Consider the following 13,357-nt stretch of genomic DNA (forward strand, 5'->3'; position numbering starts at 1 on the left):
TCATTGTGGATGAGGTGAAGGGCAGAGCAGGTGGTGAATGTCAATCTGAGGCAACCTCTGCAGTGAATGTTGGAGCAGAGAGCTCTGGTCCCTCTGTAGTGATGGCAGTCACAGTCAGCACTTGGATTGCTCTGAGACTGCAGGTGCAGACACATCTGGGCTAAGTTGTGAGGGCAGAGCTGTTGCTGTGTCACCTATGTTTCCTGAGCCCAGCCAGTCCCCATGTCCCTTCCACCACAGCAGCAAGGCTTTTCATACCTACCTGAACAGGCCTGAGCCGAGTCCCACAGCTGGGACTCAGGGGTGTCTGGCCTCTGGGGTGTCCCCTTCCCCTGCAACAGAGGTGACCATGTGCCCAGGGCCCCGCTCTGCAGTGCTCACCTGTCACTGGCTAGTCCGAGATTGCCCATCCAGATTCATAACTACTTGGCAAGGTAATGGTACTGTCTCGAATCCCATGCACACAGTGGGGCATGTGAGGTTTTTCCATCTCATACTCCAAGTCTTGACTAGGTAAATTGTCTGCTCTTGGTGGACATCCAGCTCTGATTCAGCTGCAGCTGAATTTCTTAGAAGAAACCCAGCCTGTATTGTGGGAACTGCCCAGGTTCTTAGAGCAGTGTTTCAGCTTCAGGAACCAGAAGTGCCTTCTCCATGTGAGATACTAGACAGGCCCTGAATGTCACCACAGGAGGGAGTCCCTGTACTGAGGAGATGAGCTTGGGGAGGAAGCTGGGCTTGGATGTTCATAGCATCCTCTGAACTGGAATCAGGTTTGCCCTGTGCAGAGAGATGGAGAGCAGCCAGTGGAAGAGCTGAAAGTAAAGTGCTGCAGGGAACAGGTGTGTTAAGTCAAGCATGGCATTCCAGGAGTTCAGCTGGAGCAGGGAGGGGTGTTGGGAAGCGAGCAAACCCACAGAGCAGAGTTAGTGCTGCCAGCAGGAGCAAAGAGGGTGGTAAAAACTGCAGCTCCCTGCAGCCACTCTTCTCTAGTGTTTGTGGAATGTGCAGGGCAGGGAGAGGCTTCTCAAAGGATTGGAGAGCTGGGACCAGTCCCATGCAGCTGCTGAGTGCTGCGATGTATGTCCTGAGCTGCCAGTGACTGCAGCAGCAAATGTGAGCTTGCTTTGCTGCCGCCCTTGAGCACCAGTGCTGGGCCCTGGCAGTGGAGGCTGTTGGCAGGTTGTTTTGCTGGGGACTGTGGCAGTGAGGGACAGCTTGAGCTGCCTGCTCCTGGCTTTGGGGTGACTGCACCTCCAGCACTGGGGAAGCACGAGCTTAGTGACTGTGGCTGACTGGAGCTCCTCCACCTCCATGTGGGCCTGGGTCTGGAGTGAGGTTTTCCGCTCACCTTGGTCTATCTAAGGTCGTCTCCAGGCTGGTAGAGTGCACAGAGCTGTGACGGTGTCTCAGCACTGGACAGGCTGCAAGGGATGAGACGTTTGGGCAGAGCCTGACCTGTGGATGTGACTGAGGGGCTCTGCCCCCGTGGGGCAGCCAGGCTGAAGTGCCTGTTGCTGATCACAAGCCACTGAGCCATAGCAGTGGTTACAAAGGTTTATTTCAGATTATTAAAAAAATCAAACAAAACCAAACCTTCTTCATGTTTTTACATCCCTATTCTTACTCAACTGGAAATGAAGGTGCATCCTCCTAGCTGCCTGGTGTGGGGTGCTGCCAGGCTCAAATCCCAGTGCAGAGCAAAGCCCCACAGTGCGGGAGCTCACTGGCTCTGTGCCAGCATGGCCATGCACCACAGATCTGCAGAAACCGGGTTGTGCAGGATTCTCTGGCTGTGGCACAGACAAGTCTGGCATAGGAACCACGGGGATAGTGAAGACATCATGTCTGCTTGTTGAAGTGGGACCTGGAAGCTGCCATCTTCCCACATCTGGTTGTTGCCAAGTCCTTACCCAAAGCTGAGGCCAATGGCCAAGGAAAAGACCTTGCCTTCAGGAAGGTCAGTGGGGTTTGTACATCAGCCAGGAAGACAACGTGAGCTTTGGGTGATCCCCAGAGCTCCCCAGGAGGCAGGGCTGATGCTCCAGGGACAGTCTAGTGAGGTTGGCTATAAGGACTAGTATAAGTAATATTCCCCATTCATACACATACACATGAAAATTAATGAATATTAATCCTGTTGTTGCTTGGGCTCATTGATCCAGTTCACCTCAGCTCTGGTGGCAAAAAGATGTCTTAGCTCTGAATGTCCCATTTCCAAGCCTGCTCCAGGGTCCATCCCTGAGTAGTGCTGGGAAACATTTAAGCCCTTCTCCCACAGGGCCAGTGATCCTCTTCTGTCCTTCCTTTCGCGCAGCTTGAGGTCAAGGGGAGGACAAAAGGACACAGCTATTCTTCTGGGATGGTGTCAGGTTTTGGAGGAGGACATTGAGCACTTGCCACATCCCAAGCATTCATACCATGGAGCCTCCAGCAGGTAGGATGGTGCTGGTCCTGCAGTTATGGCTCACCCTGTCCCTGCCATCAGATTATGCTGGACTTGCTCTGCCGGAGCAGGCAGATGGCAGTCACCAGGGATGTCAGGGTGGTGACCACAAAGAGCAGGATGAGGATGACCCAGTAATTGTACAGCATGCTTTTGTGGGAGGAGGGCTTCTCTGCCGGGATCATGTTGGTGAGGTTCAGCATGTAGCCCAGGGCCCAGCCAATGGAGGTTTCTCCTGCCTGTGGAAACAGCATGGCATGGTCACCATCCAGCCAGCCCAGCTGCATGGGCCTCAGGAGACCATAGAATCATGGAATCCCTGAAGTTGGAAAAGACAACTAAGATCATGGAGTCCAACCAGTAATGCCAGCACTGCCAAGGCCACCACTAAACCATGTCCCCAAGTGCCACATCCGCACATGTTCTGAATCCCTCCAGGGATGGTAACTATGCCATCCGTGGGCAGCCTGTTCCAATGCCTGACCACTTTCCATGAAATAATTTTTCTTAAAATTTAACTGAAACTTCCCCTGGCACAATTTGAGGCCATTTCCTTGTCCTTTGACATGTTACTTGCAAGAAGAGACCAACCTCCACCTGGCTACAACCTCCTTTCAGGGTGTTGTAGAGAGTGAGAAGGTCCTCCTTCACCTTCCTTTTCTCCAGGCTGAGTCCCCCCAGCTCTCTCAGCTGCTCCTCATAAGACTTGTGTTCCAGACCCTTCTGGGACAGCTTCAGTGTCAGCCCAAGGGAGAAGAGTGTGGGGGAACCCACAGCCCCCTCAAGCCTCTGCTTGCCCATAGGTCCAGCCAGCCCAGGGACAGAGCAGTGACCATCCTGTGCTGAACTGGGCTCATCTGCTGGGAGTAAAACCTCGTATGCTCAGGCCAGTCCTGATCTCCTTGCACATCCCATAGCATATGCAAACAAAAGTGCCTCCTGCCCTGAAGTAACTTCCCAAAAAGCCTCAGCAAAGCATTGTTTGGGATGGCTGGTGTCTTGAGGGCCAAGGAAGGGCTGAAGGACCTGATCCCATGACCACCCCAACAGCCAGCTACATAATTTGTTTCCATCCCCTAGGAGATCCCTCCAAAAGCTGAGAGTTCCATCCTGCTCCTATTCACTGAGATGTTCCTTGATTCTGCTTGGCTCTTTTTCCATGTGGGATCATCTCTCCTGCAGGGTTCTTTGGCCTAACTCCATAGAGATCCCATGGGTTGGGGATGTATTTTGGTGCTACCCACCTTCTTTTGGAAGGCAATGTTGGGGAAGGAGTGGTTGTTGAAGCTGTAGCCTTTGGTGGTGAGCAAATACACAAATGTGCTGACAGCGCAGTAATCTGGCAGCCTCTTCTCCAGCTTTGGAGCTTTCAGGAGCAGCTGGATGAGATGCACAGAGGGAAAGAGAAGAGGGGTCAAACCAGCAGTGGCCAGGCTTGTGTCTGTGGCCTGAAGCTCAGAGTGGTTACATCTGTGAGGCCAAGGCTACCCATGCCCACCTGAGTCCCCTCCCAGTGCCAGGAGCCATCAATTGCCTTCCTCCTACTCCATTGGTGGCAGGAAACCCAGCGACCTTCAAGGGCTTGTCTCAAAGCCTAGGTGATACCCCACATGAAGCAGCCCCGTCCTACCCATGATGCCCAGGGAGCCCACCTTACTCCAGCTGGTGGCACAGATGGTCTCTGCAGCATCCTTCAGGTCGCTGGGCAGGTGCACGGGTCTTCCCATCACAGTCTGTATGAAATCCACCGTGTAGAAGAAGGCAGAGAAGGCCTGATAGAGGGAAAGGAGCAGCTGTGAGACAGGCTAGGAGTAAACTCTCTGACCATGAGCAGACACTCTGGCCAGTTTGGTGGGCACCAACAACTGCTGTTGCAGAGCTGGGGGTCTGATTTTGTTGCGACATGATGCTGGGGAGCTGCCCAGCCAGCAGCCGGGTCACCACCCTCCTCTTATGGGACTTACAATGAAGTTTCCTGAAACCTTTGGCTGGAAAACACCATCAAAGGAGCAGTGAGAGAAGGAGCAGTTGGTGAAGTCAAAGAGCTTGCTGACATGTAGAGCGCAGAGGTTCCCATTCCCAGTGCCGACCAAGGTAACAGTGGTGTTGAGGGCAAGGCTTGGCCTCTCCTTCTCTGTGCAGGGACTGTCATAGATGCTGCTCATCAGCAGGGTCTTGTTGTAGCCCATAGGCCAGCAGGGATGGGAGACAGTTTCTTGGTAGCTCTCAGCCTGCTAGAGGAGGGACACATGGGGTGCATGAGCTGTGCATAGCACAGCTCCCCTGGAGCTTGAGCAGCCAGACACAGAGCAGTTGACAAAAGTATCTCAAAATGGCTTGGGGTGTCTTGGCTCTAGCCAAGGGCTGCATCATCTAATGGAGATAGTGGGAGAAAGCCCTGGGAACACAGGAGAGGGTTGGGGGCAAAACCCTAGTTGGATGGTAAAGGTGTGCAGCTGGTCCAGGGCTGAGGGACAGCGTAAACACCGAGGTGAGGGGGGCGACTGTGGGGTGGTGACAGCCAGCATCCACATCAAGCACACACTGTACCTGGAGGAACTTGGAGAGCAGCCTCTTAAGGACCTGGTCCCTCCCATAGCAGAGGAAGCTGTGCGTGTACACTTTGTATGCCTGGCCATACAGCTTCAACATCACCTCGTTTCTGGGGTTTTCAATTGTGTCCATGGTTTCAAAGGTGATCTGTGTAGAAGCACCTCCAAAGTCCATGGCCCCCAGGGTCTTCTTCTGAGGCTGGATCCATTCTCCGAGCCATCCACGCTGAGCCAAGGACAAGAGCAGGCATAAGCATATGATGAGCTGCCCAGCCACCACAGCCATCCCACTGGATGTCACTATCTGCCCACCTTGATGAAGTTCTCCAGGAGATAGTTTGCAGTGACCCAGCCAAAGACCCCTTCCTCTTCCCCTGACAGGATCTTTGCTCCCCGGAAATCAAAGGGGTATGTCTTCAGTGTGGATGCTACAGCTCTGAGGACAGTGTCCGACGCCTGTGGGTCCGCAATGCTGTGGGCCAAGTGAGAGGGCAGAGTGACAGACCCATGCCACAGTGCTGCAGAGCCCTCCCTGTCCCAACAGCCCTTGAGGGCCAGCACTGCCATAGCAGGGCCCAGGAGAGAGGTGAGCCCTTGCCTGGGTACTCATAGGCATGTCCCAAAAAACCACTAGCTAATTCCCTTTCTCTCTGCTGGAGGAGGCAGGTAGCAGGAATGAAGTGTGTTCCTCCCTGCCTGGGACAATGGAATCCATCCTGCCTGGGCTGAGTGAGGGGAGCACAACACCTCCCCCTGTGTGCTTTTTGAGGGGTGATTATTCTCACTATGTCCTATCAAGCTGGCAGTGAGTGCAAGAGGTTTTCCTCCTAGCATCCAGAAAGTCTGGGTGGGTTATCCTGGTGCTGGCCCCCCCACCAGCCCCCACTAGCAGTGTGCTGGCTGTGCCCTGCAGAGCATATCCTGCTCTGAAAGGCAGGACCATTTCTGCAGGGCACACAGCACGGGGCAGGTGGGTGGTGAAGAGCTTTCCCAGCAAAAGGGCAGCACTTCAGCCATCCTTCACCACCTCCATCCCTGCTGTGTGTGACAACCTGGCATGTCAGAGTGGCACAACAGGACCCCCCTGAGCACTCACTTGAGCAGGCGCATGCCAGCTGTGGCGCCCAGGTAAAGCGGGGTGCCTGCGTGCTTCTCCTTGGGCACATCTCTCAGGGCCTGGTTCAGGCAGTGCTCCAGGCTTGTCCCAGCTGCCAGAGGGTTTAAGCTGTAGCTGGAGATGCCAGGACCTGTGAAGAGGAAACAGCATTGCTCCCTGCTGGTGAGGGGATGATGCTCAGTGGGAAGATGCCTGGTGAGCAGCTTTGGCCCTTCCAGGCTGTCCAAAAGGCAGTTTTCTGTGGGCATGGAGCCATCCAGGGTCCAGCCATATCTCCCTGCCCACACCACAACCCCTGCTGGCTGACAGACTTGGAAAGGTTGATAAATGGAGAGTGAAAAACTGACCCTGGCTCCTCACTGGGCTAGGCAGGGACCTGGATTGTTCCCTGGTGGCACAGTACCTGCCAGGAAAATATAAACCACAAGCATGCACAGCTGCAAGCCTTGGGGGGAGTTGGGAAACATTTTAGGAATAGAGCTGAACCCTTTAGGGCACGTCAGTGTGCTGGTAAATACAGAGGGAGGCAGCTGGGCATGGCACAGGCACTCACACCATGCTGCCCTGCCACAGGGATGCAACAGACACTGTCACCAACCCCGGACCAGGGCAGCCCTTACCCTCCACATCACACATGCCGTGCTCGCTGACCACCCCGGTGTCATTCTCCTTGTCTGCAGGCCACTTGTAGACGAACATGGCGGTGTGGGAGGACCCAGCATCCAGCACAATGCCATACTGCAGGGGGAAGGCAGTGGGTCAGACCTGGAGGCTGAAGGTCCCCTGGCTGCTCCAGCCCTTACCAAGGGAAGGCACTGGGCTCAGTGCACAACCAGTCCACACTCCTACCCTGTCAGTGCCCAGCAGCTCCAGAGCATCATCTGGCAGAGGCAGGCTTTGCTCAGCCCAGCCAGGCACTGCTGGGCCCACCCCTGCCCAAAGAGGGCACTGCCTGGCATGTCACTGGGATTGGGATACTGGCCATTCTGGAATGCTGTTTGGAACAGCACAGGGACTCTGGCTTTTTGGGTAAGGGGTGCACTCCTTGAGTGCAGCTCAGGAGGCTCTTGCCCTGCTGCAGGCTACCATCATTCCTGGATGCCTGCTGAGCCATGCTAGCCGGTCCCTGGGACTGGTGGTGGGGAGAAACACCTGAAATGGCTCCTCGGGATGCTCTTGGCCAAAGAAGGGCAGGCAGGCCCCTCATTCCTCCTTCCCTTGTATGGCTTGGCTATTCTCTGGCTATAAATAACCCTGCTTCTCCTGCCAAACAAGGTTACCCAGCTCCCAGGGAGGGGACACCATACATGCTGCCTGCAGCACCCATGGGCATACCCTTCTGCCTGGCCCCTGCTGCCCATGGTCTTGGGATTGCCCATGCTGGCCCCCACTATTCCCCCTCAGGGCTATGAGTATGGGGGGAAAGCAAGGCAGGACCCAGCACCACCCCAAGTGAGCATCTCTGGGGTGAAGCTATCTAAGGCTTAAACCTCCTATGAGTCCCTCTCTGCTCCTGCCCTGCCCAGACTCAATAGAGCCAAGGGCTGGAGCTGGCAGCTCCTCTCCCTGCCCGGTTCTGGAAGCCACCCCAGCCCTGCCTGCCATGGGTGCCCCATGCTATCCCTGTCCCTATCACCTGGTTTTCACCAGCTCAGGCAACAGAAGTGTCAGGGACACCTGAGGTCTCTACTTTTAAGTAGCCTCAATTACACCATGAACCCATGGCCCTGCACCTGTGGTACCTCCTGCTCCCTCAGGGGACCATCTCATGTGGGTGACCCTCCCAGACTTGCCCAGTGATTTGCTCATGCTCTGGGCCAAAAGCTAAAAGCCAGCAGAGAATCCCCTTCTGTGCCCAGGCTGGAACAGTGGAGTAGCTTCAGCTCCTGACAAACACTGCAGAGAGGAGGAAAGAGGCTGACAAGTCCCCCCAGCACCTCACCCCAGCCTCCTGGGCTGGGTGCTGGGGTGAGTGCTCCAGGCGGGCTTAGAGGGCTCTCTCTCAACACCCTCTTTGCCCAGCACGTGGCATCCCAGTCCATTCTCGCCAGAGCAACCTCTGCCTTGCCTCACCTCCCTGGGGTCCCATGGTCACCCCTGTGTCCCCAGGTAAGCAGTCAGTGACCAAGCACAGGGGAGTCTGAGGAGGGTCCAGCCCCAGGGGACCCCCTCTGTCCACCTCAGTGGTACATGTGCCCACACACCCTGTAGTTACCATGCAGATGTCTCCGGTTTGCTCACAAGGCACCACATTACCCCAAATATCACCTGGAGTGACACTAGCAGGAACAGGGTGACAAGGCTGTCCCCAGTGGGAAAGCATCGACAGGTCACCCCCAAACCCGGGGCTGAGCACAGCCAAGACCCTAGGAGTAGATTCCAGCCTGGAGATGCCATGGAGGGGCTGAAGTCTGCAGAGAGGGACAAGGTTGGAGACAGGGATATCTACACGGTGGCAAGGGCTGAGAGATGCTGGAGTATGAAACAATAATGATGACCTGCAGTGCCAGGGATACCTGGTGTCACCACCAGGAGTGGGGTCAGTCTGGGACACCAGACTCACCCCATGGCAGAAAGGGACATGGCCACATGGCTGGCTCTAGGGTGACCAGGAGGAGACCCACCACCCGTGACAGGGGGAAGGCCAGTTCCAGGGTTTCTTCCTGCCCTGAGCGGGGCTGGCTTGGCTCTGCCCCACTTCCCAGCCCATGGAGAGCTGGTACCAGGATGTATTCATGGGGGTGCATACCTGGGGTGGAGTTGCACACGTAGAGAGGTGCACACATGTATGTGCACATGTGCATGCATATATGTGTGCATGTGGTCTACATGCTGCAGGATTGCGCATGTTTGTGTGTGTGTGCATGGGCATACAAAGGTGTGTGCTTACATGTGGGCATGCACGGACAAGGTGTGCATGCACATAGGTGTGCCAACGTGTGTGCACATGGGTGCACGTGTCGGCACACATGTATTTAGGAGGGGCGTGCGCATAGGTGTGTGTGGGCACACATACCACGTTGTGTGCCCAGGGAAGTGCAGGCAGTGAGAGGCAGTACGGAGCCTGCACCCAGAGCAAGCCCCATGCAGAGGTGACATGTTGGGGTGACAGTGGCACTGCTGGGGCAGGATGCAGAACTGGCTGTGCCATGTAGGCACACCCTAGTGCCCTTTGCTGCCAACACCTGTGGGTCGGGGTGAGGGTATCTCCTCTTTGACCCCCAGCCCATTGCCACCAGGTGTGGAGTGGTGAGTGAGGGGTATCCCGTGGGTCCCCCAGCCTTGGCGATGGCAGCAGCAGCGTTTGGCCTGGCTGAGGTAAGGTCCTGCAACACCATGGTGCTGCCTCTGCAGAGAGTGCCTGGCCAACTGCTGCCACAGCTCACCCCACAGCCACCCCAGCAGGAGAGGAGTCACCACAGGCTCGTGCCAGCCCCTCCTGAGGGCACAGGGTTTGGCACCCCAGCTTGTCCCTGTGGAGAAGACGTACTTGCCTGGGAGTGGTAAGCAGGGGTGGGAATCGTGCTCAGGGTGCATGAAAGCACCAAGGCAGACATGGGCAGCCTAGTATGTTCCCAGTGATGAAGAAATGTCTCCTCCAGTCCCAAGGGTACCCCATGCCTCCAGCATTCATACAGAACTCATGAATGAGGTCACCTACAGTGGTGTGCAATGGTGCCAGTCCCTGGCCCCAGATCCTCTCCCTGTCTTAGCTTCTGTCCCTGCCTAGAACATGGGCTTGGGCATCAGAGGCACTGCATTCCCCAGAGCAGAGTGCGCTGCTGTGTGGGTCTGAGTCACAGCTGAGCCATGGGAGGGGCAGGTGGGCTCCAGGGGCCCTACAGGTGGGAAGCCCCAGGAGGGAGGATAAAAGCCCACCCCGATAGTGATTTGCAGTGTAAGTGCTGCCCTCAGCTCTGCCAGCTGAGCTGCCCTGCACCTGCTAACAAGCACACTGCAAATGAGGGCTGGGAAGACACAGGGATGCTCTGGCGCACTCCCATGCCAGCACCTGGCTTCCATCACCCCTCTCATCTGCCTCAGCATGTTTGCCTGCTGGCGCCCAGGGCTTTGGCAGGGCCTCATGTATGTGGGACAGTCCCCAACATCAGTATCTCCTGGTGGCACAGGGATTTTTCTAACAGAACCCTCTGACCAGACCTGATGATGCTAGAGGCAGGGGGGACACAGAGGGGTCTCCAAACTGGGACGGTTTTCCAGTGCTAGCCCTATCTCTGCTGCCTCCTAGGTCACCCATGGTCCCAAGGGCTCTGCCCCAGTGCAACATCACTCAGGCCAGCCCCAGTTAGGGCTGCTCAGTCCTGAAGCCCCTGCAGAGGGGGCACAGAAGAGAGTCATGTTCCCAAAGGCCATGAGTAGTGCTTAGTTAGGGCTCCTGATCAGTGTATGGCTCTGCCCAGGGGAGGAGGACATTGAGAATGCCCCATGTACTGCTGCCTGGCACTGTGCCCCATGGCCATGCCCAGGAGTCCAGCCCCCATCCCTCCAGGCTGCCCCATTGTCGCATGAGGGGCTCATCCCTGGCCTCCCACCATTCTGCCTCTCTGAAGGGTGGTGAGGTCACGCAGCACCCAGGTTTGCAGTGAGTTGTGACAGGTTTCCATCCTGCTGCAGTAGCCACAGCAGCCACAGGATGTAGAAATTGCCAGAGATACATTTGCCAAAAGAAGAAAGAAAAGGGCTGTCAAGAGCAGGCAGCAGCTCAGGGCAGTCAGGCTGTGAGCGCCACTGCGGACCCATGAGGGAAGGATCGGTCCCTAAGCAGCAAGATAACTAATCCAGGGTGGTTTTAGGGCTATATTCCACGCAAAGGAGCTGGAAAGGGAAATTGTGGAGCTGTAGCTTAGCAGTGAACAGCACTATCCAGCGGCTAACATGCACTGAGTCAGCATGGACCACATCTTGTCCAGGCCATCAGAAGATGTGCCCAGGGTCTCCCATAGCAGGACCGACCTCTAAACCATGTGGGTATCTTTTGGACTGAGTTAAAATAACACAAAGTTCTGCTTTCTCCAAACAGCACTGGGCTTTGTTTGAAAGCAACTCCTCGGCACCTTCCTGGTGCCAGCCCAATGGGAACAGGCACTGCTGGACACCGAAGCACACACCATGCTGAACCTCATAGCACTTGGCATGTCCAGGAACCCTGAGTCCCTGGGCCAAGCCTTATGCAGAGCAGGGTCAGGACCCAGGTGGATGTTCAGGGATGCTTGGCCCCAAACCGCAGCAGTGCTGGCAGACTAGAAGGTGCTACCACTCAGAGGGAGAAAAAGCACCAAAAAAAACCACAACAAGAGAAAAGTTTCTGGAAATTAATTTGGTTTAAAACCAAAAGTCCATCTTGGAACCAGGAAGAAGAAAGGCTTTCCAGGCTGATCCAAGTGCTACCTGGGGGTCTTGGTACCGATCTAATTCCTCCATGTTCCAAAAGATAAAATTCACTTTGAAACCAGCTCAGGGCACTGCCCAAGATGCCCCAGCATGTAGTAACAGGTGGCCAAGAAAGGTGTCACAGAGAAGGAGTTAAAAACTGGAAATTATACTAAGAGCAAAAAGGGTCATCTTGGCTAAGCCAGCTTGTCTTCTCATTCTAGTCTTCATTACATCTGACAAACCCAGAGAGAAGGCAGCAGCACATCTGGCATGCAGGCTGGCTCACAAAGTTTCCAAGTAAATTGCTTGGGATGGGGAAAAGGGGGTTTTAGATGAAATATTTTTCAGGACAAGAGCCTGGGACTATTTTAAAAACAAAAGACTTGTCCTGCAAAGGGAGTACTTGGCCAAGAAGAAATTGTTCAGGAACCTCTTTCATTATCAGAATTTACAACGAGAAAGGAAAAAAAGCAAAAAAAAAAAAAAAAAAAAAAAAAAAAAAAAAAAAAAAAAGTGCATTTGTCACCCAGCAGCACTGGCTCAGACAATGCAGTGGAGCCCGGGGAGGGAGATGCTGGGGTGCGCAGGGAAGCCCTGGCCCAGGCAGAGAAGCAGCAGATGCTGATTCGACTGCTCTAACCTGGGGGGCCGCTATCTTTCAGTGTGTCCAACAGATTCCCCTCCCAAAGCGCACGTCTTAAAGCACAAGGAAGGGACGGCCGAGGGTCCCGCAGCCAGGGGGTCCCGCAGCGGAGATGCCACGCAACGGGTCTCGCTGTTGGGGCAGCTCCGTCCCTGCGCTCCCGGCGGGGGCTGTTCCCTACGACCCTCCCCGCAGATGAGGGACTCCTCAGCCCCGGCGCCTCTCGTGACTCTGGGGATGCTCCGCTGCCGGCGTCTCTCCCGCACCAGTATTCCCGCGCACCGGGAATGCCGTACACCGACGTGCCCACGGCGGCTCCCCCAGCTCCCGGCAGCCCAGCACCTCCCGGTGCCCGCCGCCACTCCGCGCCCAGTCCCCCCGCGCCGCCCCGCTCACCTTGAAGCCCGGCGGGCCCCGTGTGTCCCCAGAGCCGAGGAGGAGGACGAGGATGCCCAGTAGGCAGCCGAGGGCGAGGAGCAGGAGCAGGGCGGCCAGGCGGCGGGCCATGGCGGAGCCGGGCAGGTGAGCGGCTCGGCAGCGGCAGCTTCTGCCGCTCCTCCTCCCCCGCCTCCTCCTCGCCCGCCTCTCCCGGCTGAGTCACCGCCGCCTCGGCCCACCCGGACGGGACACCGGGCTCCGTGGCACTGCGCGGGGCGGCCCGGGCTGTGAGTCCTGCGGCTGCCACGGACCCGCGCTCAGATCTTCCTGCCCCCTCCACTCCTGGACCAGACCGATCTACCTCCCCCAGGCACGGTTCTTTTGCCCAGGATCAGCCCCGCCCCGGCTCCAGAATCAACTTTGTCCCTCGAGCATCACCGTTACTGGGAGGGCTCAGCCCAATCCTGTCCCTCCTCCCTGGGCACAACCTGTGTCCTTGGGATCAGCCCCATCTACCCCTGCGGGCATGGTCATTGACTCCAGGCTCAACCCCATCTTGCCCCCTCCCTGAGACTTAGCCCTTAGATGGGTTCAGTGGGACGTGGGAGCATCCTGAGATACAGAAAAGCTCCAAGAACCTCTCATCTACAATGATGAACAGCTGTGGCTGTGCTTTTAATCATCCCAAGAACTTCGTGACAGCCCTGAGGAGCCCAGATATATATTGAGGCTGTTTTCAATATGGTCACAAGTTAATAATGTGATGCATTTGCATAGGGAGCAGCAAGCCAAAGGAGGTTTGGTTCCTTCCTCTGAGAAGGACATTT

The 13,357-nt window shown here is 56.0% G+C and overlaps 1 protein-coding gene and 1 long non-coding RNA gene across 3 annotated transcripts in view; both read right to left on the reverse strand.

The window, feature by feature from the left end:
- Window positions 1–13,357, reverse strand: part of LOC137486409 (uncharacterized) — a 35,384-nt gene that overhangs the window by 9,001 nt on the left and 13,026 nt on the right. The gene's annotated exons all lie outside the window — the stretch shown is intronic.
- ENTPD2 (ectonucleoside triphosphate diphosphohydrolase 2) lies at window positions 1,544–12,879 on the reverse strand. Of its 2 annotated transcripts, XM_068211696.1 has the most exons (9): window positions 12,549–12,879; window positions 6,736–6,853; window positions 6,095–6,245; window positions 5,311–5,470; window positions 4,997–5,224; window positions 4,411–4,677; window positions 4,099–4,218; window positions 3,691–3,825; window positions 1,544–2,685 (listed from the first exon to the last, which is right to left on the reverse strand). In XM_068211696.1, the coding sequence occupies exons 1-9, from the start codon at window positions 12,657–12,659 to the stop codon at window positions 2,485–2,487; spliced, it is 1,491 nt and encodes a 496-aa protein (XP_068067797.1). In that variant the 5' UTR covers window positions 12,660–12,879; the 3' UTR covers window positions 1,544–2,484. The 2 variants fall into 2 exon arrangements, with proteins under 2 accessions (XP_068067797.1, XP_068067798.1); XM_068211697.1 differs by lacking the exon at window positions 4,411–4,677.

This window comes from Anomalospiza imberbis, chromosome 21, assembly GCF_031753505.1.
Source record: "Anomalospiza imberbis isolate Cuckoo-Finch-1a 21T00152 chromosome 21, ASM3175350v1, whole genome shotgun sequence".
Classification (NCBI taxonomy): Eukaryota; Metazoa; Chordata; class Aves; order Passeriformes; family Viduidae; genus Anomalospiza; species Anomalospiza imberbis.

Coding starts and splice junctions, on each gene's coding strand:
- ENTPD2 (XM_068211696.1), bottom strand. CDS start 12,659: ATGGCCCGCCGCCTGGCCGCCCTGCTCCTGCTCCTCGCCCTCGGCTGC. Junction 5,225..5,310: donor TCCTGGAGAACTTCATCAAG/GTGGGCAGATAG, acceptor TCCTTGGCTCAG/CGTGGATGGCTCGGAGAATG. Junction 2,686..3,690: donor ACATTGCCTTCCAAAAGAAG/GTGGGTAGCACC, acceptor CTGTTTCCACAG/GCAGGAGAAACCTCCATTGG.